Source organism: Sciurus carolinensis, chromosome 2 (genome assembly GCF_902686445.1).
Source record: "Sciurus carolinensis chromosome 2, mSciCar1.2, whole genome shotgun sequence".
Lineage (NCBI taxonomy): Eukaryota > Metazoa > Chordata > Mammalia > Rodentia > Sciuridae > Sciurus > Sciurus carolinensis.
In genome coordinates this window covers 17,394,384-17,418,555 of record NC_062214.1, presented here as the reverse complement: position 1 = coordinate 17,418,555, position 24,172 = coordinate 17,394,384, and the positions used below count along the sequence as shown (strand labels likewise).

Genomic DNA, 24,172 nt, shown 5'->3' with positions numbered 1-24,172 from the left:
GTCCCGGACCTCGCGGGTGGCGCAAGAACCCGCAGATCTTCTGGACCTGAGCCCAGCTGGGCACTCATCTGGGCTCACCTGTCTACCTCAAGCGGCGCCTGCAAGGGGAAAGCGAGCTCGGCTGCTGAGAAGACCGATCGCCGTCTGCCCTCTGCTGGCCAGTGGCGGTATTGAGCCCACTGCCCTTCGACGGGTGTACGGAATGAATGGAAAAGTAGCAGCAGGCATTGCCTGTGTATCAGGAACTGTACTGATTGTTGGGGTGTAAGTATAAACGTGGCAAGCTCTCATGAATTTCAGATTTAAATAGAGAGGCAGACATTCGAGGCTAAGAGTGAAGATTAGTGACAGAGCGCTGGCCTGGAGAGCAAGCCCCAGCACCGAGCGCTGTGCACACACACACACACACACACACACACACACACCCCTGACATTAATCAAATAGTCATTCAAGCCAATATGAAATTTTACAATTGTGGCCTATATAAGCATATGACAGTAGGGCCCTGTCTAAACTGAGGGTGTGGCGGGTGGGGAGCAGTCAGGGGAAGCTGCCCCAGCACGGGAAATTTGAGCTCCAGGCAGCCAGGCACCTCACAAAGTCATTTCTTGTAATGTCGAAAATCCTGCAAGGTGACTTTTCGCTTCGACAAAGCAGGAAACGGGCTCAGACTAGGGAAAGAATTTGCCTAAGGTCACAGAGCGAGCTGAAAGAAAAGCCAGAACTACCTAGGTCAGCTCGATTCCAAAGTTCCCGCTTTTGCGCCGCTCCCGGCGGTTGTGCAAGTGGCTGACCCCAGGGACGCTCCAGCCAGCAACCCCAGGGCGTGGGGCGGGGCCGCGCCGCGCAGTCCGAGTGGCTCGGATCCCGACGTCTGGCCCCGCCCCAGCCTCTTCGGGAGAAAGGGCGCCCTGGGGCGGGGAGACGGGGCGGGGCGGGGTCTTTTGGGGATGGGGTGGAGCCTGGGCAAGGCCGCACCCGGTTGGTGGAAGGGGTGGAGCCGGGATCTCCTTTCCTGGAGGAGGCGGAAGCGCCAAGTGAATACCGACAGAGGACACTTACCTGTTGAACCTGTGGACAGGTAGAGGCGGCGGCTCCGGGTCCAGCAGGTCTAGTGAGCAGCTTCCCAGGTAGGGCCCAATCTGGGCCGGGAAAGAGATGTCCCTCTCCCCTCCCAAGCTGTCCTTCTCCTCTGCCATCCGACCTTCTTCCTTTATGTTTGCGACCTGTAGTCCACTTCTAGCCCCTGGATGGGAGCGCAGGGGTGGAGGATCAGGCCTCACTTCTTCCCTCCCGCTGGAAGGGCTCCTTAAATAACTCGAACATGGAATCTGGAGAGGAGATTCTAAAATGGGCCCAGCTTTGCCCAGGCTGACTGTGACCTTGGGGATGGGCCCATGCTCTCTGGTACCCAGTATCCTCAGTTGCAAGCAAAGCAGGGTCTGACGCTTGTCCAGCCTGCCTTGAGACTGGAGGCAATCTAGGAAGCTGGGGCGATGCTTCCTCTCTTCTAGAGCCATAGAAGTGCTACTCCCTCTGGCCCTGGGTGGAGAACGTCACCCTCCCACAACCCAAATCTGGGAGCCCCGGAGACTGGAGCTCAGACCAAGGGCAGCTTGTTCCTGGCGTCCCTGTAGTAGAGTTGTTGGCTAGCTGGCAAGGCCTGTTGATATGCCCAGAGTGGGACCTGAGGCTTGGTTAAGGCACCCTGTGAGGCCTGCTTTGGGCCCACCTGCTCCTTTTACAAATAGTGGGGACTTGAATAACAAGTTAATATGTCATAGCTTTTACCTGCAAGCAGTGCATCAGAGACTGACCTCCTACAGTGCCCCCAGGACCAGCCTGGGTGAGTGGGACTGTCGTGATGCCAAAAAAAGATGCTGCTGCTTCTGCTAGGTGACATGTGTGGGCATTTATTGCGCAACAGAGCTTTACACAAATTATCTATCAATTACTGACACATACCTGATATTATCCCCATTTCAAAGGCTGAAACTGACTCAGAAAATGAAGTGACTTGCCCAAAACCGCAGCTAATAAGTGCCAGAATGGAGATTAGAACCCAGGCAGTAGGGTCCCTTACCATAATGTCCATGATCAGGACGTCTGGTAATAAAGCCTTGGCCTAGGACAGCAGGAGAAGGAAGGGGGACTGGATGAACAGGACCTCCTGGGGATAGGATTCAGAGGACTTGGACCAGAGGAGTATCAATGAGCCCTGAAAGGCACTCAGCCGACCAGGCTTCCAGGGAACGAGGATGAGGCGGTTGATTTTAGACATGTTAGTTGATAGGGGAGCCAAGCAGAGCTCCTTGTCTGGAGAAGACCATGGAGGCAGAGCTGGGCCCTAGGGAAAGAAGGTACCTTCATGATGGATATAGGCAGAAAGGAGGAACTAGGGCTTGGCTCACAGGAGGCCCCCAAGATACCAAACAGGCAGATGTGGGGAGCATCCTCTGGTGAGATGGGGGAAAACAGTGGAGAGAATTCTAGATACCCATGACATTCAAACTGAGAGGGGTCTGAATTGAGGCCTATTTCACAGAAGGGAAACTGAGGCCAGCAAGTAACTGCCTGAGAATACTCCATGGGCGGATCCAAGGAGTATCCAGGTGTCCCCCGGGGGCCTATTTCTGCCATTCAGCTCTTTTCTACTATATCAGTTCTTCTCCGTGGGGTGATTTTTCTCCCCCAGGAGACATTGAACAATTGGGCCTGAACCCCAGATCCTCTTCTGGAGAGAATTTTGTTGCCACAACCTGGAGCTGGGGAGAGGAGATGATACTAGTATCTAACGGGTAGAGGCTGGGATGCTGCTCAATATCCTACAATGCACAGTTCCCTACAACAAAGAATTCCTGGCCCCAAATGGCAGTCTTGCTGAAGTTGAGAAACTTCTAGAATAAGCTGAACTGCCACCTCCTTTCCATTCCAGCTCTTTTGTCTTCCGCAGGACAAGGATAGCTCAGGCATGGGCCTCCAGCTGGCCAGACCTTTGTCCCCACCCCTGCCCTGGCCCTCCCAGGCTTTCTCTTTACTTCTGCAAGCTTCTGAGTCCTCCCTGTTAGGACTTCCGGGGCTCATTGGTCTAGAGCCCTGTCATCAGATAGATATCTGTCCACGTCCATCTGTCTCTCTCCCCAGACCTAGAGTCACAGAGTTTAGTGTTAGGAAGAAATCAGTGTGGAACTTTTCACCTACCACAGGGCAGGTGCCTTGCAGATAAAATAGTTATTGAATTTAAATGACATGTTAGGGATCCAGAGAGTTTCGTTTTTACCCCATTTCGGCTTAAGCAGTTCCAACTGGGCCTCATGTTTGCGAAGCTCTGACGTAGACTGAGGGAATCCACGGCTTGGTCTGCCAACCCAGGACAGGCAGGACAGCAGCGTTACCCGAGCCATGCTGTCAGGCAGGGTCCTGTCGTTCAGGCTCTTCCAAGAGCAGGCTGTGGACCGCGGGTACTAAGTAGTTCTCCAACACTAAAGGGTACAGGCACTGCCTGGGGATCTTGTTAAAATGCAAACGGGAACTTAGGAGGGATGAGCTGGGTCCAGGTTTTTACGTTTCTAACATGCCCAGGTGATGCTGATGCTGCTGGTCCGTGGACCACATTTTGAGTACAGGGCATTACAGACTATGCAAAGGTAGCCATGGGCTGGGTCACCCTCTCCAGACAACTACAGTGTCGTGTTGGGACCAAGGACTGGAAGGAGCCCACGGTATGAGTTAGATCTGGATATGAGTCATCACTCTCCTACACACACACACACACACACACACACACACACACACACAATTTATGCCCTATTGGCTTAATAGAGCTAAGACCAGTCACTTAGCTTTTTTGAGGGGTGGTCTTGTGTGGCTGAGGTTCTGGTGCAGGGTCTAAGAGAGGCAGGTGCCTGTGGAGGTGAGACAGTCTGGGTCCTGACAGCCAGAGGTGGGCAGCAGGTCACTGGCCTGACCAGCAAGGCAGGGCTGCTCAGCTGACACTGCTAGGGTGGACAGCATGCCAGCCTGGAGATGGCTCTCATTATAGCCCTGGCTTTTCTCCACTGTTGCTACAGCCTCCTGCTCCTGCTTCACTCAGCCCGGCCTGATGTGGGAGAGCTGGAGGGACCAGTCTGGCTGGGAGAAGGAGCAGCTTTGGCCCAGAGCCTGAATATAGATCTGAGGGCCTACCTGGCCAAGTCCTGGTTTGGAGCTGGGGACTGAGAACTACGATCTGGAGACTCTGGGCTCAGGCTTGGGCCTGAACTGCAGGGTGGTCCATGGATGGGCATCCCAGTAGGGAAGTGGGAAGGAATTTGAAATTTATAGCCTTAAGGCCTCAGCTATAGGGGAAACCTTACCTTGGGTACCTGGCTCCAGAAATAAGGCTAAGAAGAGTCTCAGGAACCTGAGGTGTTCCTACCCCTGGTCCCCCATAAGGCAGCCACAATGGCCAAAAAATGCCCCTTCTAACACCTAGGACCAGGAGGCAGCAAGACAGATGAACCCATTTCTCAGACAGATAAAGAGAGACCCCCTCCTTCCCACTTCCTTTGAGACAGTTGTCATTACCCAGTAGGGCCTGGTCCTGATTTACTATGAGGCCCCCGTTCCCACCCTGCCCTGTTTTCATGGTTGGACCATCCCTGTGGTTCATGACACAGCTCAAAGCCAGGTCCTTTCCTTAATAGGTGTGAGACCCTGGACAGGTCACTCCACCTCTCTGATCCTCATGTGGCTCATCCATAAACAGGAATAATAACACCCGCTCTGCCAGCCACTCAGGGTTGTTGTGAAGACTAAATGAGCCATGCCTATTGAGCCGCATGGCCATTGGCCATTATCATGAGTCACGGCATTTAGAGGCCCTGGCACCCAGTATTGTCTTACCCCGTGCCCTTGTTTTTAACAGATGTGGAGCTCGGCAGTTGAGAAAGGAGCCAGCTGTCCAGGGATCCCGCAGCAGGTTGCTAGACGCGCCAAGGAGCGTCTCCCATCGCCCACTGTCGCGTCTGTGCAGAGGTGTGCCGGCTCAGAGGCATCTGGGCGGTCAGCTGCAGGAGCTTCCCCACCGAGGGGCCCTTTGTCCACAGCACTGCCTCTCTGCCAGCACCAGCCATGAACTACGTGGGGCAGGTGGCCGGGACAGTGTTCGGGACGATGAGGGAGCTCTATCGCGGCCTGAACCCCGCCACGCTGAGCGGCAGCATCGACGTGCTGGTGGTGAAGCAGGCGGACGGCTCCTTGCGGTGCTCGCCCTTCCACGTGCGGTTTGGCAAGCTGGGCGTCCTGCGGTCCCGGGAGAAGGTGGTGAGCGCTCTGTGCCACCAAGGTGGCCGCTGTGGTGGGGAGGGTGGTTTTAAGACGGGGCATCCACTGCAGGCCCAGGAGAGGACCCAGGCCTCCCTTAGGTGGGGATCCAGCCTCTGGACAGACTTCCCTTCTTCTGTGTTTTCATCGAAGGTTTTGGGGTTGGCTTGGGGGGTTTTGGTCTGGGATGATTTTTCTTATGGAAAAAGCTCAGCGAGGCAGACTGTGGGTTTGCAGCCCCCCATCAGGCCTGGCTCTAGCTTGCAAAGAACTCACTTGTGTTCTTGCTAAATCCTCTCTGTCTCCCAGCCCCGTCTCTCGCTGGTACACATGTACATGATCTTATCTGCCTAGTGATGGCTTGGGAGAGTAAACAGGAAGTAAAAATGCTTTCTCGGGGCCAGGTATATGGCTCCTCTCGGAGGTTAGTTCCTGCACCTTAGTAAACCCACGTTCTTCACAGGGCTCAGGAGAACTTGGTAGAAAGTTGAGTTAGCACCCAGGGGACCCAAATCCCCTTCTTGATGTGCCAGCCACGAACTTTACAGAATGCTGACCAGGAAGTGTGACCCGTGGGGGACAGTGCACCTCAGAGGTTGAGAAGCCGGGTTGTGGACGCAGAGTATTTGGGTTTCTAGACTCACTGGCTGGGAGGCCACTTCCTCACAAATTACTTAAACCCCTAAGCCTCAGTTTCCTCATCCATAAAGTGGAGATAATGATAGGAGCTCCTGCCAGGGTTTGTTGTGACAATTAGTGAGATCTTCACAAAACACCATGGGAAGGCCCAGCGGGTGGGAATTCTCATCATTGTTCGTGCAGTCAACAACCTGGGGGCTGGGACACTGCCACCCTGTACTTGCGGGGTGTGGGAGAGAGAGGAACATGAAAACCAAGTGATAAACAGCATCCAGGCATACCAAGGTCAGGGGGTGGGGAGAGCTCCTGCCTGTGCAGAGCTCGGGCAGCAAGGAGCCATGTCCCCTGTGGACCGGAGTGTGGGCACAAGGGCCTGCAGTGTGGACCGGGCATCCCTGGCCCACCACGCCCCATTACAGGTGGACATCGAGATCAACGGGGAGCCAGTGGACTTGCACATGAAGCTGGGGGACAGCGGGGAGGCCTTCTTTGTCCAGGAGCTGGACAGCGATGAGGTGAGAGTTGCCTTTCTCCTGGTTCCTGCCTTGTACCTTGGTGGTGCCCCTCTGGGTGGGGCCCTGGGACCCGTCACTGACCCCGCCCTTGGGAGCTCCCCATTGGCTGAGGTCTGATGCAGGGGCGTCCCTTGAGGCTGGCCTGGGGCCCTGGTGATGCGCTGTCAGAGCCCAGAGAGAGGCGCCAGCTGCGCTGACTCTCATTCCCAGGAAGTTGGGGAAGGTCTCAGGGGAGGGTCCCCTGAGCTGGGCCCCTGAGGGACGCAGACAAGGCCTTCTCTGGCCAGCAGGGGAGGAGGGCACTGGAAAACAGCTGGGGGCCCAGAAAGCACAGGGTCCCGCTTGTTCTGGGTCTGGTGCTGGCGCCGGGCAGCTGGACACGGGACTGGGTGGAGGAACAAGAGGGGCATTTGCATGAGGGGGCGGGGCCCAGCACAGCCCAGGGAGGAGGCTAAACTGTGAGAACTGGACAAACTTTAGTTGAGCTCCTACTGTATACCAGTCACTATGCAGCAGACTCAGACAAGGGATGACCCCTACCCTGAAAGAAAGTTCCAGACTAGTGTGGGAGACACATAAAGCAATGCTGGGGCTGTGTGGTCACTGCAGTGAAGGGGGTTGGAACTGGGGTTGAGGGTAGTCAAGGCAGGCTTCCTGGAGGAGATGGTTTCCGGCCGAGTCCTAGAGGAGCAGTAGGTGTCCACTGTAACAGACTTGGCACAGGTCTAAGACCCAGCTCTCTTCCTGATCCGCTGGGATTGGGGCCACTCTACCTCTATCACCGACCTTTGTGGTCAGCCGCAGCTGCTGCCATCTCCACCTGCAGGGCCAGGGCCCCAGGCAGAGCTCCGGATGAGGGGTGGTGAGGACACCCCCACCTGGCCCAGGTCCCCTCAGCTCTGCCCCTGCTCTGCTCCGCAGGAAGACGTGCCTCCCCGCCTGTGTACCTCACCCATCCCTTGGGGGGGCCTGTCGGGTTTACCCTCCAACTCCCTGCATGGCACAGCGAATGAGCCTGAGGACCTTGTCATCGTGAGCACAGCCTCTGCTGGGCGGAAGAAGAGGCGTCGCAGGAGGAAACCCAGGCGGAAGGAGGATGCAGTGGCAGCAGATTCTAGTTCTGAGGAACTAGAGGCAGGCACTGAGAGTGAGCTGTCCCTGCTGGAAAAGCCAAGGCCAGAGCCCCCAGGGTGTGTAGAGACCAGAGGAAGCTGGGAGTGTGGGGACACCAACCTGGGGTTCAAATGCTTTTTACTTCTGCTGATGCTGTGTGACTCTGGCTAAGTTCCTTGACCTCTCTGGGCACCCTGAGGTCCAGGCTTTCATGTCCTGCTTGGGGTGTCCTACTCTCTCAGGCAACAATTCTCTGTCATCCCTCCGCAGCGTTCAGTTGGAAGGGGAATCCTCACCACAACCCAAAGACTTCTACCCCTACTCTGATGGCGAGTGCTCCCCACAGGCTAAGTAAGTGTCTGACTGGGCTGCAGGTTGGGATTCTAGGCCCAGAGGTTTCAATTGATGCCTTTATGATGACTAAAGACACAGAATCCATTTCGTGTGTTTAATGGCCATTTGTATTTCTCTGTCAAATTGTCCAAGTCTTCCGCCAGCTTAAAAAATCATGGTAAAAAAGAATAACATAAAATTTACCATTTTCGTCGATCCAGAGTACACAGCTCAGTGCAGTAAGTCCCTCTGCAGTGCTGCACGGCTGTCACTACTGCCTAGTTCTAGAACTTTCTATCACCAAGACAGGAAACCCAGTACCCAATAAACACTCACATCTTGCCCTCCTCCTGGTATTTTGCTTTTTTTTTTTTTAATTGGGTTTCTAGCCAGGTGCAGTGGCATGTGCCTGAAATCCCAGCTGCTCTGAGGCAGAAAGACTGTGAGTTCCAGGCCCAGCAGGGCAACTTAGCAAAATCAAATGTAAGAAAACAGGGCTGAGGCTGGAGCTCGGTGAGGGAGCGCCTGCCTAGCTCGCCCTGGGTTCAGTCCCCAGCACCACAAGAATAAAAACTGGAATTCCTTCTTCTGATTGGTTTGTAGGAGTGCTTTATCTACGTGTAGGATTGGGATGACTTAGACTTGACATTTCTTCCTATCTTCTGGATTCAACAGAGGCACAAGTGTGTTGCGGATACTTTTCTTGGGGCTAGACTGAGTGACAGGGTGGCAGATGGATGGGGGTGCGGGTCTCTGAGTACTTGTTTCCTGCAGCCTCTTACCAGAGGGGTTAGCGTCCCCCAAGAGTGACTCTGAGCTGGAGCTGCGGGCCCCAGAGCCTAGTCCCCTGAGGGCTGAGTCCCACATGCAGTGGGCCTGGGGGCGGTTGCCTAAGGTAAGTTCCTCCATGTCGCCCCACTCCCTGCCTTTCAGGGGCTCCTTGGCCCTGTGGAGTGGGATTGGGATGACAGATTCGGGCCACTTCCCCCAGGCTTTCTGGGGCATGAAAGGCAGGCCCTGCACCAGCCCATATCTTCCCATGTTTGTTTGCCTGAAGGTGGCCAAAGCTGGGTGGCCCGAGTCCTCGGTGGTCCCTCCAGGTGGTGCCGCGGCAACCCCTCCTCTTCAGGAAGTTCCCAGCACCTCCTGCCCTTCCGTGGCTGCCGTGGACCCTTCTGGATCCCCAATCCTGCAAACAGGGGCTGGGGCTGGCCTGCTTCAGCCTGATGTGGAGTCCCCATGGACAGGGGCTCTGGTGGCTCCGTCTCTCCCCACCCCAGAGAGTGAGGATCCCAAGACCCAGCGCTCCAGGGAAGCAGGCCTCCCTCCTGCCTCCAGATCCTGGAGCTGGGCCACGCTGGAGGGTCCCGTTCCCGCCGGGCAGCCAGAGGCCTCCGGAGGGAAAGGTGGGTGCTGGCGGGACCCCTAGCCCTGGCCTCATGTTACCCCAGGTGGGCTCTGGGACCACAGGGACTTTCTGAGCCCAGGTGAGCGGGCACTGTGGCCCCGGCCCTCCCGGGGCTCACCGTGCAGTGCGGGAGGTGGATGCACACACAGAAGGAAGGGTGACGTGGGCTACCCAGCAGAGCACTGGTGGGAACCAGGGCAGGGAGGGCCTCTCTGAGCTGGTGACTCTGGAGCCGCTGGAGATCAAGCCCCACCCCTGTGAAGAGCAGGGGAGGAGAGTTCTAGACAGAGGGAACAGCCTGGATGGGGGGCCGAGGCAGGAGAGAGGTTTCGTGTCGGGAGCAAGGACAGCTGGAGCTTTGAGCGAGCTGGGGGAGAGGGTGGGCTAGGGGACAAGAAGAGCCCGACCAGTCTCTGCTCCCAAGCTGGGATTTACCGGGAGTGGCAGGAAGACACTCAGCCTGCACTGTCCAAATCAGTAGCCACTGGCTTATAAATGGCTTTTTTACATTAAATTAAAATGAAACAAAATCTAAACTTCTGTTTGTCTGTCACACTAGCCCCACCTTAAAGTGTACTCAGCAGCCACCTGTGCCTGGCTAGGGGCCACCATATTGGACAGTACAAACGTGGGACAGTTCTGCCATCACGGGAAGTTCTTAGGCTGGTCACAGGCAAGGGGCACACTACTCATTACTGAGCCATGTTCAGGGTCCTTCCTCTGCCCTCAGGCTCCCTGAAGAGAAGCCAGCATCTGGGCCCCAGTGACATCTACCTGGAAGACTTGCCCTCCCTGAACTCTGAGAATGCAGCCCTTTACTTCCCCCATAGGTGCCTGGGAGCTGGGTGCCAGGGTGTCTTGGGACTGGGACCTGTGGGGCCACAGATCTACTGTCAATAGGGAGGTATGGGAACCCACGTCACCCTTCCTTGCATTTATGTCACTCTGACCCTTCACCCCCAGTGACTGTGGGCTGGGAGCCAGGAGGTGGAGTGAACCCAGCAGCCAGAAGCTCCTGGGGAACTCTAACCCCAAACATGTGCCAGAATCCACTCTGGACTCCGTGGACGCAGTGACGCTGTCCCTCTGCGGTGGACTCGCTGATAGCCGGGATATCCCCCTGGGTATGTTCACCCACAACCTGACCCTCCTGCGGATTAGCACAGATCCCAGAGGACAGGAGAGGGCAGAAGAGTCCTCGGGTGGGGCAGCAGAGGTGTGAGACTAGGTCAGGCTGTGCCCTGATCAGCAGGGGCTGGGTGCTCCTAAGGCCTGTAAGGCAGAGGCTGGACGCCCAGCCCTGACTTCTCTCTTGATTCCCGGGGTGGGGTCAGGTGGGGAGGAGCCCTACAGGTCAGAGCCGACTGGTGGGAGGTATGCGGTAGGGCACGGGGAGTCATGTGGGCAGTGGGGCACATGGCATGTGCCAGCCTCACCCCTCACTCTCCACCTCTGTGCCCAGAGAAGTTCAACCAGCATGTGGTCTCCTACCAGGACCTCACTAAAAATCCCGGACTCCTGGATGACCCGAACCTAGTGGTGAAAATCAATGGGAAGTAAGTGGCAGGGGATGCTGCTGGTGGCCCGAGGTTCCACTTTCCATGACCCCGAGACTGCCACAGCCTCAACACCCATTCTGTCTCTCCAGGCACTATAATTGGGCCGTGGCTGCCCCCATGATCCTTTCCCTGCAAGCCTTTCAGAAGAACTTGCCTGAGGTAATGGTTAGGACACAGTGGAACCATAGCTTGGGGACAGGAAGCCCTGGCAAGGAAGTGGAGGGTGAGCAGGGATGGACCTGGGAGCCTGTGGCTACTGACTGCAAGACCCCCTCTGAGAGAGGAGACAGAGGTCCCCCAGGCCTTGTCCCGCCTTCCCAGGTTCCTGAGCAAGGCTGGATCCCACTGGGTTTGGACGTTACTTCAGAGGAGCTCAGGGCAAACCAGAGGGGGATAAATTTCGGACAGATACCTCGACTGGGACTTGCCTTGGACAGGAGGATTTGGGATCTGAAAGATGAGGTTTGGGTGATGGGGAGCCCCCTTTTCTTCTTCCCCTCCAAGCTGGACTGGATCAGCACATATGTTGAGTGCTAGGGGGACCAGGCCCGGACTGGGCATCGTCATGAATCAAGTAGGAACTGTCCCCATCCTCTAGGAAGATGGAGTGCATAAAACAATCACCAGATGAATATAAAATTCAACTGAGTGCTGGAAAGGAGAGGCCCAGGGTACTCCAATGCAGGGCTGCTGAGCAGGCGCACCCGGGCAGACTGGAGGATGAGTGGGGCTCAAGCAGGTTGGGGAGGGAACAGCAGGTACAGATGCCTGGAGTTCGGAAGGGACCCAGCCTCTTCATTCCTTCCCAGAACCTCCTCCCTCCTGGGCCGCCTGCCCTTGCTGTCAGAGGACATTCCCTCCTGAGCAGTCCAGCGAGCACCTGTACCTCTGCCCATCTGGGATTGTCCTTGGTTCAGTTAGGCTCATCCAAAGAGCATTTCCAACCAGATGTCGATAGCTGGTGCTTCCCTTTGGTGACACTCGGCTCCATCCTTGGGCTGGCTCCGGGGCTGAGCTAGCACCCAGAGTCTACGAGAAGGAAGAGAGTCACTCCCTAAATTGGTTCTCTTTGCCTTACCCAGACAGATGCCCCTGAAATACCCCACCACCGCCACCATGAGCCTGTTCCCAGTGGAAGGGGTACTGTAGTTGGTCCAACATGTCGTCCTCATTGGGTTCCCTGGTCTGCATCTGTAAGATGCTAATGTGTCTGGTGGGCCTAGATCTGGGCCCACAGAACTAGCACAGATCTAACCAGGTCATTTTTTCCCAATTAGACAGTGATGGGAAGAGACAGATAAGGAGGATATTCATGGGATAGGGTCACTGACCTCAGGAGGTCACCTGTGTCCATCTTGGAGGTGGAAGGGTGTTCCGGCTGTAGACTGCCCTTCCTGCTGCCACTTGGTAGCATCACCTGTGAAGTGCCAGTTCTTGAGAAGCTCCCAAAGCAGCTCTCCCTTCTGATACTCTCGTAAGGGGACTGACTCACAAGATTTGGAGGGCAGGCCGAGGTTGGGCTGGATACAGGCTGGGGGATAGAAATGGCCCTTAGCTTGCTACACGTAGCTCCATGAGTCATGGCTTCTCCAGAGGGAGAACACGGTTCCTCGGCTTCCAGATGTTGACAGCACCTTGCTTAAGAGGTGGCCCAGGCTCTGGGCTCGCGGGGGTCCCAAGGGCAATGTAAGGAAGGTTTGCGGGGTACAGGAAGAACTGCCATGGTTTTTATCTGCCCACAGAGTACGGTGGACAAGCTGGAGAAGGAGAAGATGCCCCGGAAGGGTGGGCGGTGGTGGTTTTCCTGGCGCCGCAGGGACTTCCCAGCGGAGGAGGTAGGTGGTCACGGTTCAGGAGGCGGGGCCAGCACAGGGCAAGAGGCGGGGTCAGCGCAGGGCAGGAGGCGCTTCACTGATGGATGCTCTTCCCACAGCGCAGTGCCCAGAGGGAGAAAACCACAGCCAGGAAGCAGCAGGGGTGAGTTGGACCTGCTGGTGGCTGTGCAGCTGGGGCTGGGGCCTGCGGGGGCGGGGGCAGTGCCCCTCCCTGGCTGTGGTTGTCCCTCCCCAAGCACTTGTTTTTCCTGAGACATGCTCCCACTTCACAGATGGGAAAACTGGGACCTTGAGACACATCACATATCCCTCAGCCAGGAAGTGGCAGGGCTGGAACAGGTGCTCAGACAAGGGACTGTGATATTAAAGAGGGGTGAAGCCCCTCTCTCCCCTAGCCCACAGGGGCTGGCTGGTCTGGCCTCCTTTTTTCACCTCTGATGGGACTCAGCCTCCTGAGGTTGGGCTGGTTGAAGCCAAAGAAGGGGGCCTCGGAATAAGCCCCAAGACACACTAGGTGCACGTAAGCTTCTCCAGAACAGGCCCTGCATCCTGGCAGGGGAGACGCACTGAGGCTGGGCCCAGCTCTGCTCCCCGGCTAGGGTGGACACTGCCAGTCATCACCCAGGTGTCTGTCTCCACCCCACACAGGTGACACCTAGAGGAGGTGCAGCCTCAGGAGTGACAGGGACAGGTTCCAGGCTGCTGGTGGCCTGGGCCAAGAGTGAGCACCTACTTAGGGAAGCACCTCTGCATGGGGGAGGTGGCCTGAGTGCCCTCGCTGCCTGCAGGGAGAAGACTGGAGTCCTGAGCAGTGAGGACGATGCCCCAGACAGCCCTGTGATCCTCGAGGTGCCCGCTCCACCACCCTCCACTCCAGCCTGCATGCTCACCTACAAGAAATCCCTCCGCCTCTCTTCTGATCAGCTGGTAAGTAGGTGCACGCCCTGTGTTCTTAGCAGGAGCAGGGCTCAGCTAATTCTGTCCCGGAGTCTCACAGCTGAGCTGAGACTGGTCACCAAAGGCCAGAATCCATCTGCTGGGCAGCCTTCCTAAAGGCCAGAGGCAGGAACTCACTTCTTCCCATGCCAGCCCATTTTTCTATGGGATGCTCTGATTGGAAAAGTCCTGTGTCCTCCTGAGTTATCTACCTGCAGTGACCTGGCTGGTTCTGGGTTTGCCTTTGGAAGCCACATTAATGGAATCAGATGCTGATAAAAGCCCTTGGGATTTTGGCAACACCAGTCCTTCAAGTCACATGGTCCCCGAGCTCATAAGTGGTGGCTCCAGTAGTAGGGACATGTTCTTCTGTGTGTGTGGCTCCATGGTCAGGAGGTATCTAGGAGATTCTGACCAGCCTTGTGTGGGCTCACAGGCTCTCAGGGTCAGCCAACTGGCTTTGGTGAACAGCTGCCTCCATTTTTCTCAGAGGATCACATATAGGCCTGGGTCTTTTTTATCTTTTTTTTTTTTTTTTTTTTTTTGAGGGGGCTGTACCAGGGATTGAACCCAGAGGCACTTAACCCTGAGCCACATGCTCAGACCTTTGGATTTTTTATTTGGAGACAGGGCCTCACTAAGTTGCTTAGGGCCTCGCTAAATTGCTGAGGCTGGCTTTGACCTTGTGATCCTCCTGACTCAGCCTCCAGGGTGGCTGGGATTACAGGAGTGTGCCTGGCTGGCCTGCATCTCTCTTTAGGGGAATCTTGAGTTAGGTACATTAGGCTTCCTGTGAAGATCCCCACAGGACCCCATCTATGGATTGGGGTTTCTCCCTGCCAAAAGCAGTCCCAACTTGGGCTGACCCTTGACCTGAGGATGACTTGTCTGAAATTCATCTCGGAGAGTAAAGGGAGGTCAGCACGGGGCAGGGCCCTCGCCAGCATGAGCATCCCCTGCCCATGTGCATGTGTCTGTGTGTGGCGGTCTTCAGGAAGGGTCTCTGAGCTGGGAGGAAGAGGAGAATGAGCAGCCCATGGGGAGCGGGTGGACAGTGCCTGACTGTGTTGGATCACAATGTACCCCCTTTACCTGGCCCTAGTGGCGCCTGAACCTTCACGAAGGTGCCAATGATGTGGTCTTCAGCGTGACCACCCAGTACCAGGGCACTTGCCGCTGCAAGGCCACCATCTACCTGTGGAAATGGGACGACAAGGTGGTCATCTCTGACATTGATGGCACCATCACCAAGTGAGGCCCAGCCGGCCAGGGGGTGGGCCAGGGGGTGGGGAGGGAGGGCCTGGGGACTCAGCTGGGTCTGCACAGCGCGTGGGGGACAGTGTGGGAGGCCCTCTTTTCCTGGTAGGCCATCCTGAGGCTGGGGGCTGGGCCCACTGGGTTATATCCCTGGAAGAGGAGGGCCATGTGGGACAGCCTCAGTGACCCTTCTTCTCTGGCTGTAGGTCAGATGCTCTGGGCCACATTCTGCCCCAGCTGGGGAAAGACTGGACACATCAGGGCATCACCAGTCTCTACCACAAAATCCACCTGTGAGTGCCGGGTTGGGGCGAAGGCGGAGTGAAAGGATGTCCTAGGCCATCCTGACCTCTGCCCCGGGAAGCCAGGTGTGGGAATCAATGGGGCCCACAAGGGAGGCAGATTGGCAGGTCCATGGAGCACTGAGACCTTCCTCTGGGTGAGCTGTCTACCTGCTGGCCTCAGGCTGGGGGTAAGCCCTCCATCCTGGTCCACTGGGCCTGAGGACTATGTCCATGTTCTTTCTAGCTAGGACAGCTGCTGAGGCCACTTCTCTCAGCCCTGGCCTAGTAGCCATTCTCCCTAAGTCCTCCCACCGGCCTCTGCAGAGATCTCTGGGTGTGCAGGCCTGAGCCCCAGGGTCGGGCTGGGCTGGACTGGCTGAGGCCAACAGGACTGATGGGAGTGACTAGTTTCTGATGGCTCTGTGCCACCTTGTCCTCCACCCCCCAGAAATGGGTACAAATTCCTGTATTGCTCAGCACGGGCCATCGGCATGGCTGACCTTACCAAGGGCTACCTGAAGTGGGTGAGCGAGGGTGGCCGTGGCCTCCCTCCGGGCCCCATCCTGCTATCTCCCAGCAGCCTCTTCTCGGCCCTCCACAGGTAACCACCCCTACCTAAAGCAAGCCCACTGTCTTTCGGGGAGGGGAAGGTGCCACCCAGACCAGCATTCAGTCATGGGTGTTGGCTGGGGCTGGGTCAGACCCCACATCACCTGCCCCTGCCCCTCTGGTTTCTGCCCCTCCTGGGCCTCCTTCCCTGCCCGTGGACATGGCTGTCCCAGGGAGGTAATCGAGAAGAAGCCAGAGGTGTTCAAGGTCGCCTGCCTGAGTGACGTCCAGCAGCTGTTTCTGCCCCACGGACAACCCTTCTATGCTGCCTTTGGGAACAGGCCCAATGTGAGTGTGTCCCTCCCAGGGCCGAGGCCCCCCCCAGCCCCAGGGGCCTCAGTTCCACTGCCCTCGTCCTCCTTGTCCTCCACAGGATGTTTTTGCCTACCGGCAGGTGGGCCTACCTGATTCCCGCATCTTCACAGTCAACCCGCGGGGAGAGCTCATCCAGGAGCTCATGAAGAACCACAAGTCCACGTGAGCCCCCGCCAGCACGCCCCTCCCCTGCCACCTTCTGGGCCTTGGCCTCTCCCTTGGCCCCAATTTTACCTCCTCCCCAGTGGGACCCTGGGTGGGACGCTGAGCCCCCACTGCTGAGGCCCGCCCAGCTCAGCTCCACGCCCGCCCTGTCCTGCCCACAGGTACGAGCGGCTCGGTGAGGTGGTGGAGCTCCTCTTCCCGCCTGTGGCTCGTGGTGCCCGCACAGACCTGGCCAACCCTGAGTACAGCAGCTTCTGCTACTGGCGGGAGCCTCTGCCTGCTGTGGACCTTGACACCCTTGCCTGAACCTGCTCTGGAGGCCCCACCTCCCTGGCCCGGCCCAGGACCGACAGGGTATCTGGGGGTGTGGGGGTTGGAAGCTCCGTGCTGTGGGGGAGAAGAGGGCTGCAGGTGGACTGGCAACCAGAGGCCCCGCCTCCTCTCTGAGCTGCAGGGGGTGGGGCAGCTCCTCAGCCTTCAGCATGGCCCTGACCTGGGGCAGTCAGATGTTTCTCACCTAAGCCTTTCCTGTCTTCTCTGTGCCCTTGATATGCCTCTTCCTGCTACCCTTAGCCCTTGCCTCAACTCCTGATAGGACAGAGAGAAGAGGGAGGCCCCAATGAGACTTGAGGCCTGCATGCACAGGGAAGGTTGGGGGGGTCAGCAACAGCGGGGGGTGGTTGAGTGGCATCTGGAAAGAGCACAGGGCTCCTCCAGCCCCTTCCAGGGGCCTAGACTGGACCCTCCAAACCCAGACTTTTACACGACCCTGCTCCTGCCCACAGCTCTTGAGCCAGGTATCAGTGCTTCCCCTCACTGGTACCCAGTATCTCAGTCCCAGGCCCGGATGCTCCCCGGTGCCTCTGAAGTCAGGGAAAGGGGATTCAGGGGCTACGGAAGGGCCGAGGGAGCGTGGCTCCTGCTTGCCCCAAGCCCACCTCCTGCATGGCCCTGGTCCTCTTAGCCCTTTTCCTGAGGCCATGGGAGATGGAGTTTGCTGACCACCCTGCCCTGGCCTCCCTCGGTCAGTTCAGTGCACAGCTGCTGAGTGAGCGCTTGCCTGATGCACTGTGGGATGCGAGGCTCACAGTCTTTGAAGAAAGCACCTTACACTGGCTAAAAGCTTTAATTCAGAATCTGCCCTCCTCCAGCCGTGCCAGAGAGGAGGGCATAGCACTGAATGTCCAGAAACCAGAAGGCAGGGCTATGGGGACCTGCAAACAGCACAGGCCCATGCTACTGTGGGGGAAACTGAGTCCAGGCACCTCAACAGACAGGCACCAGAGTCTCTGGGAAGTGTACAGGCCCGAGGGCCACTTGCTTTTTCCAATTGTCCTTGGAATTTCTCACCACTTCAGAACATTTGGCAGGATGGGGGGCTGGTCTGGACCCCTTGTCCTCCAGCTATGGCCTGCCTCTCAGGGTCTGGCTTCCTTCAGGCCCTGACATACATGAAGGCCACTCTAGGCTGAGAGGTACTGACCTGGGGGAAAAATTTTCCACCAGCTGGAAGGAAGAGGACCCTATGGGCACCATAGTGCTCTAGAAGCTTCTTTGGGGGAAGAAGGGATAAATTGGGATATGGTCTCCAAAGAGATTTCCTGGATCCAATTCTTCCCTCTGGGAGTCTACAGCTGCCTGTGCCTCACCTTAAGGGAGAAGCAAAAGCAATAAAGAAAACGCTAGGTCGCATCTCTGTGTGGCTGTTCTGTCCTGAAGGACGTGGGGAGTTGGAAACTCCTGCTAGCCTCCAGTCCTTGGTTCAGAAACAGCCTCTGGGACTCTGCAGCTGTGACACGGTTCCAGTGGGCATCGCCTTCCCGAGGAAGACAACTAGTGACAGAAGCCCCCAAGAGCTGCTGCTGCCCCTGGCAGGCAGAGGGAACTGTGGACAGGCCCTGTCTGAGAATGGGCCCAACGTCACACAGTTGCTAACTCTGCAGAAGAACAAGCTGCAGACTGTGGAATGTGTGCTGTGAGCCTGGCCGTGAGGCATGATAGCCTTGCCCTGACCACTATCCTGGACTGTCCAGTTTGTGCAGCACTGGCTTTTGATGGCTGGGACAGCTGTGCAGAGCTGAACCAAGACCATTCATCCAGTGGCCCCTCAAGTGGCAGGGAGGCTGGGAGGTGCCGCTGGGTAAGGCAGGGTTCTGGGATGGTATTCCCAGAGTTGGTGAGATCTGGGCTTAGATCCTGTCCAGCCTGCCTAATTGGCTGGCCCTGGCCTCACCTGCTCAGCCAGCTGGGCCCGGCAGTCCAACAGGTCATCCCGGAGGCGAGCGATGTCTTGGGTGTGCTGGGCCAGCGTGCGATTCAGCTGGTCTACATGGCCCCACAGGCCCTCCCTGGACCTAAGCAGCTCAGTGGGCAAGCTGTCCAGGCTAGAAGCCAGCAGGCCCAGCCTCCCACACGCACCCTCCACCTGTGCTACCCGCTGGTCAAAGTGACCCACGGCATGCTGGAGTTCCTGGGCTGTGTCCTGGCAGCGGCTCAGGCCCCCAGCCACTGTGGCCACACCGGCCTTGAGTTGCTCCAGTTCTCCTCGCAGGTTCAGGACCTGCCTGTGACCAGCCTGAAGCCTTGAGCCCTGGCTGCTGACCTGTTCCTGGATGGCATGGACTTCAGCTTCCACCTTGCGTTCCCGCTCATCCAGGGACGTGTTGGCAGCCAAGAAGGCGTCAGAGTACTGGTTGACCGAGTCACTGAGGCCTGTGAGTGATTTGCTCACTGAGTTCAGGTTGACCTTCAGCAGAGTGATCTCACCTTGGAGTGAGTTGCCGGTCCCTTCTGCCAGCTGTCCCTGGACTTCAGCCACAGTGCCATTGAGCTGCTGGAGCAAAGCTGTGTGGCTGGCCACCTGGCGTAGGAGGGCCTCACTCCGGCTCTGCCAGGCCTTCACCTCTGCCATGAGGTTGTCCAGGATGGCTGAGGTGGTACTGGGGGTACATGAGGTCTCCAGTGAGACCAGCCGCTGTTCCAGCACCGCCAGCTCTGTCTGCACCAGGGGCCGTGCCGACCTGCCTGGCGGGGTGTTATCGCGGCCGAGCTCTCGGGTCAGTGTGGCCAGGCGCTCCTCTAGGCTCTGCACACGCTCTTCCAGCATGGACCCGAAGCCACTCACGCCCCAGCCCCCGGCCTCCATCCTCAGACAGCAGCCCTTCATTCCGTTCTCTGTCCCATTGAGGGTCTCCAGACCCTCAAGCAGCCCATCCACACCTCCCTCAAGCATGGCGGCAGAGAGGTGTGCAAGCTCATCCCCGGCAGGGGTGCCAGGGCCCGTTTGGGCCTTGGTGACTGCCTGCAGGTTACTCTCGAGGCTGTCCACACGGGCACTGATCAAGGCCAACTGGCCACAGCAGCTGCCCATGCCAGCTGCGTTCAGGCCCTGCAGCCTAGTGCCCAGCTGTGAGAGCTCCCGGCGCAGGGCCAGCTCGCGGCCGTCAAGGCTTTGGTGCAGCCGCTGGCTGGCCGCCTGGCCCTCCTCACACTGCCGCCGGACCTCCTGCACACGCAGGTCACACTCGCTCTGGACGCCTTGCAGCTTCTGCTCGAAGCCATCCAGCAGACCACCCCAGAGCTGCTGTAGCCGCTGGTCCACGTACTCCTCCAGCAGTGCCAGCGAGGTCAGTGGGCTTGGTGGGGCTTCCCGCAGCCGCTGCAGGTGGGCCTCGTGGCCGAGGGCCAGCCCACGCACCTCATCCAGCAGTTGCAGCTTGGTCTGCAGTGTGTTGCTCACCTCTGTCACCTTGCTCAGGACCTCGCTCAGGGGAGGTGTGAGCGATCCTCCAGGTCTGCCTCCTGAGTCCACAAGCCCCTCGGGGATGACCCCAAAGCCTATGGGGGCAGCAGGAGCCCTGGGGCCACCAGTCATCCTGTGAGGGTCCTCATGGCTGGCCACCAGGCCACTGAGAGTACCATATGCTTGTGCCAGGCGCTGGACATCCCCCTCCAGGCGTTCCAGCCTCTCACCAAACAGCCCTGGGCCTTTTCTTCCTGGGAAAGAGGAGGAGAGACCCCAGGGGCATCACTGACCTGGTCAGCCAAGAGGCTTTCAGGCCGGGCGTCGCTCCCTGAGCTCTGACGGAGGGGTTGGGGTGGGGCTGGAAGGTTTATTTTCATGTCCAATATGAGAGTACCCTCCCCAGGCCTGCCAGAGCTCAGCAAGCCTGCCCCGCCACCGTGCCCAGTAAACCTGATCCAGAGGCAGACTCACCATTAGGGCTGGGGGCTGCTCTGCTGTAAGAAGGGGGCCTGGGGCCTGAGCCCAGCTGCCCCGAGGGAATCTGGGTTTCAGAGTCCAGATGTGGTGGGTGAGCCCCATGGTCCGTGAGATGCTCAGGGCAGCCTTCTCCAGTGAGGCCAGGACAGCAACGCCAGGCAAGGTCTGTCACCGTCTTGTAGCCAACCTTGTACCTGGGTCTGAGCACTGTGCGATACCTGGGCCAGGGAGAGTGAGAGGGTCCTGCACCTGTGAGCTGAGATTCCTGCCCCTAGTTGGCATTTAGGGCCACCCTTGGACACTTGCATAGTTTGGATTTCTCCTTACCTCCGTGCCACCCCGAGGGTTTTCCTTTTTTGGTACTTAAGGTAACCCCAAAGCTGGCGTGGTGGGGCAGCTCTGAGCTCCTTGAGTGGAGAATACAGATAGAAGCCTCTACTCCCATTTGCGTGGGAAGAAGCCTAGCAAGGACTTAGCCCCAGCCTCCCCAAGACCATGTGGACCCTCTAGTTCAAGCTGCCACAAAAAGCCCACTCAGTCTTCAATGGTACCTCAGAGCACTCTGACAAAGCCCCAGCCCTCCCTGGAGGTGTGTGCCCTGGAGTTCGGGCCAGCAGCCCCTCTCACTGCCCTGGGGTCACTCCTGGCTCCCACCAGCTCTTACTGGTTCTTTCCACTCCTCCCCAGCCCACTCCATGAACTCAGCTCTGGTCACAGAGGCTGGTGGGAGGGTACCTTCTGGGCAAGGAGGGGAAGGCTGAAGGACATGGGGCCCCTCCTCCTGTTCCCCCTCTGACACACTGGCGCACAGGTGTTTCCAGGTGCACACCTGAACTCCAAGAGGAGACCTGTGCATCACAGCTGCACCATCGTGGGCCCTCCCCCGAAGCCTGTCGGGCCTAAGCCAGGCCTGAAGGCTTCCACTCTCCTCTCTGGCCTTCCTTCTCAGGTGGCCCAGGCCCCTTGTGGCATCCACCATTACCTGAATGACCCTGTTCTCTTCCTCCCTCACCCTCTGCCTCTGTCACTTCCTTCTAGCCTCCCATTGCTTCTCTCCTGGGCACCCTTCCCCTGTTCCTCTGTGGTTTCAGGGCTCTACCCTGCTCCAGTCTCCATGGGTAATATCCTGCCACAGGTTCAAAATCTTTGGGTCCTCCCTGGCCCCTCCTCTGGTACCCCACCACTCTGACCTGTGTGGGAACTCAGGTGGGCTCTCTGGAGTCTAAAGAGCTGCAGCCCCTTGTGGAGGCAGCTCTGCTCTCAACTGAAGGCAGAACTGAGGCTGGTACCCAGAGCTCTGGAGAGGGTGGGCCAGGGTGAACTCACGTGACTGTCCCAGGACACTTGGGGCCCCATCCACACTGTCGGTACTCCGCCTTCACATAGCTCTCCACTCCTTCCTGCAGGACGCAGGTCACGTTTCTGCGCACCACGTAGGCACAGAGAGCCCTACGGGGGAAAATGCCCTCCCTAGAATATCTAGCCAGAACCAGGCCAAAAGACCTTCCCTCTCACTCCTACCTTTCGGTCTCAGCAAAAGACCAGACCCCCAAACCTTGTCTATTCTCCTTGCCCCTTGCCTGGGAGCCAAGATATTCTGGGTTGGTCCCAGTCCCACTGGTCTCTGGTACCCGTGTCCTGGATGGCTGGCCACTGGCTAAGCACTATACAGAACCGGGAACCTGGTGTGGCCGCCCTCCCTGACCTGAGGACAGACGTAGCCCATATTCTTCAAGTGCCTTGCCACATCTCCCACCCTCCAACTCCTTCAAACTGTTTATCTCCTCGGAGGCTTGGCGATCCCAATTTTGTGGCTCCTTTGGGACCAGGTTTCTCCTTCCTCCCCTGGCGCAGCTCTCCAGCTCCTGCCTTTGCTCATTTCCTCGCTCAGACCAGGTCTTGTGCCATCTCCTCCAGGAAGCCTGCTCTGATGTGCCCAGGCCCACTGAGTGTTGGCTATGGCCTGGCCACTCTCTTATAAGATCTCTCAAATTTAACTAGCGTTCAGATTCAGACATGAGCTGACCATTGTGGACGCTCCCCTCTAGCAGAACACGAACCCAGGAGTCCCCAGCACCTCTGTGGCCCGTCATGTCGAGGCTCCCAAGGGGTTCCTGGGCGCTGACCGCAGGAGAGGGAGCAGCGGCGGCAGGGGAGAGATGGGAGGCCACGCGCGGGGAAAACCCGGCGCTCCCTGCGCGGACCGCCCTTCCTCAGCTCCTTCCACCTGGTCCGCTGCGCCCAGGAGTTTGCACACAGCGCAGCTGGAAAATGTTACTTCGCTGGAAAGGTTTCCGCGGGCACTGCCAGGATCCCAGTCGCCTCGCCAGGCCCCCTCGGCTTATTTTTCTTCGCCAGCCCGGCAGCCTCCCGGAGCGTGGGGCGCCCTCCCCGCAAGGCTTTGGCCGGGGGCGCCGCCCCCTTCGCGCGGCGGCCTCGGGTGCCCGGGCCTCGACGCCCACGCGCGGGTCGGGGCAGGTGGGAGCGGCGGCGCGCTGCGCGGGCCCATCCCTCCCGGTTCCCGCCGCCGCTCGCCCGCGCTTACTTGTGCGGCCCGGGGCGCAGCCGCGGGCGCCATCCCGTCGTGTAGAGGCTGTAGCGGGGGGCACCGGGCGGCGCGGGCCGTGCGAGGAGCGGGGTGCCCTTGGCCTGCGTCCCCGAGAGCAGCGCCGCGACGGCGCACAGCCAGACCGGCAGGCGACGGCGGCCCATCGCGGCCCCGTGTCTCCACCTGGCCCCGCGCGCTGCTCGCCGCGGGTTGTGCCCGCCCGCCGCGCCGCCCCTGCTCCGGCCGCCCGGGTCCCTCCGCCACTCGCGGCCCCCGCAGCCCTCTCCCTTGGCCGCCTGGCGCTTCGCGGCGGCTGCGTCCCGCGGAGTGGCCGGCGCTGCTCGTGGCTGGGGCCGCGGAGGGGAGGCGGGGGGCGGGCTCTGCGCGGATTAGCATAAACTTGGCTCCGCCAGCCCCCTCCTCCGCCGCCGGCCCCCCGCCCCAGCTCCGAGCTGACGCCCGAGGGGCCACTGCTAGCAGGAGGTTCAAAAGGGAGCAGCTCCCGGGTGGCGGGGCAGGCCGCCGCGCCCTGGGAGCCCCTCTAAACACTCCCAGCTACTACCGTCGCTCGGGGCACGCGGCGAGAAGCAGAAAGGCCGACCCCTGTGGCTGACCCGGGCGCGGGACTCTCCAGGAGCCGCATCCGCAGGAGACGCTGCTGGTGTTAAAAGTCCGTGTGCACCCGGACCGCGGTCCAGGGATCTGGAGCAGAGATGGTGCTGTTTTGGGGCGCACCGACACCACCTCCCAGCCATTTTTGTGGAATAGGCCCCAGACTGTCCCTGTCGGTTAGTCGTGTCTCCAAACTCACCAGTGTCTGGAAGATCTATATAACTCTGGGGACTCCTCTCCCCACTAACCTATGCAACCCAGTTTGAGGGCCAGGATGCTTCTCTGGTTCTCTGCTCTGGTCAGTGTTATCTGTGTCTCTCTTAGGTATGGGTTGCTCTGAGCCCCAAACGCCTGTCACTTCTCCAGCACAGACGAGAATGCTGTGATTCTTTGTGAGCTTGTGCTCTGGGTAGTTATTACAATCCGGTCAAAGAAAAACTTTGGGTCTTTCTCACAAGAGGCTGAGTTAAGCCAGGTTTCCTCCATAGTTTGCTTGTGAAATGGATTCTTGGAACCC

The 24,172-nt window shown here is 58.4% G+C and overlaps 2 protein-coding genes across 6 annotated transcripts; one reads left to right on the top strand and one right to left on the bottom strand.

The window, feature by feature from the left end:
* The first annotated feature begins 1,001 nt into the window (after positions 1 to 1,001).
* Lpin3 (lipin 3) lies at positions 1,002 to 17,959 on the top strand. Of its 5 annotated transcripts, none has more exons than XM_047541312.1 (20): positions 1,002 to 1,131; positions 4,908 to 5,305; positions 6,364 to 6,459; positions 7,381 to 7,649; positions 7,843 to 7,923; positions 8,680 to 8,800; positions 8,963 to 9,311; positions 10,044 to 10,143; positions 10,277 to 10,437; positions 10,776 to 10,869; positions 10,962 to 11,031; positions 12,615 to 12,707; positions 12,806 to 12,849; positions 13,496 to 13,634; positions 14,746 to 14,894; positions 15,107 to 15,193; positions 15,633 to 15,785; positions 15,967 to 16,081; positions 16,167 to 16,270; positions 16,435 to 17,959. In XM_047541312.1, the coding sequence occupies exons 2-20, from the start codon at positions 5,114 to 5,116 to the stop codon at positions 16,577 to 16,579; spliced, it is 2,562 nt and encodes an 853-aa protein (XP_047397268.1). In that variant the 5' UTR covers positions 1,002 to 1,131; positions 4,908 to 5,113; the 3' UTR covers positions 16,580 to 17,959. The 5 variants fall into 5 exon arrangements, with proteins under 5 accessions (XP_047397268.1, XP_047397267.1, XP_047397266.1 ...); XM_047541311.1 differs by having other exon boundaries at positions 15,886 to 16,081; XM_047541310.1 differs by having other exon boundaries at positions 8,680 to 9,311.
* Positions 17,960 to 18,482: 523 nt separating this feature from the next.
* Emilin3 (elastin microfibril interfacer 3) lies at positions 18,483 to 23,207 on the bottom strand. The gene is made up of 4 exons (XM_047542577.1): positions 23,041 to 23,207; positions 21,822 to 21,944; positions 20,490 to 20,713; positions 18,483 to 20,269 (listed from the first exon to the last, which is right to left on the bottom strand). The coding sequence occupies exons 1-4, from the start codon at positions 23,205 to 23,207 to the stop codon at positions 18,483 to 18,485; spliced, it is 2,301 nt and encodes a 766-aa protein (XP_047398533.1).
* Between the last annotated feature and the right edge of the window lie 965 nt (positions 23,208 to 24,172).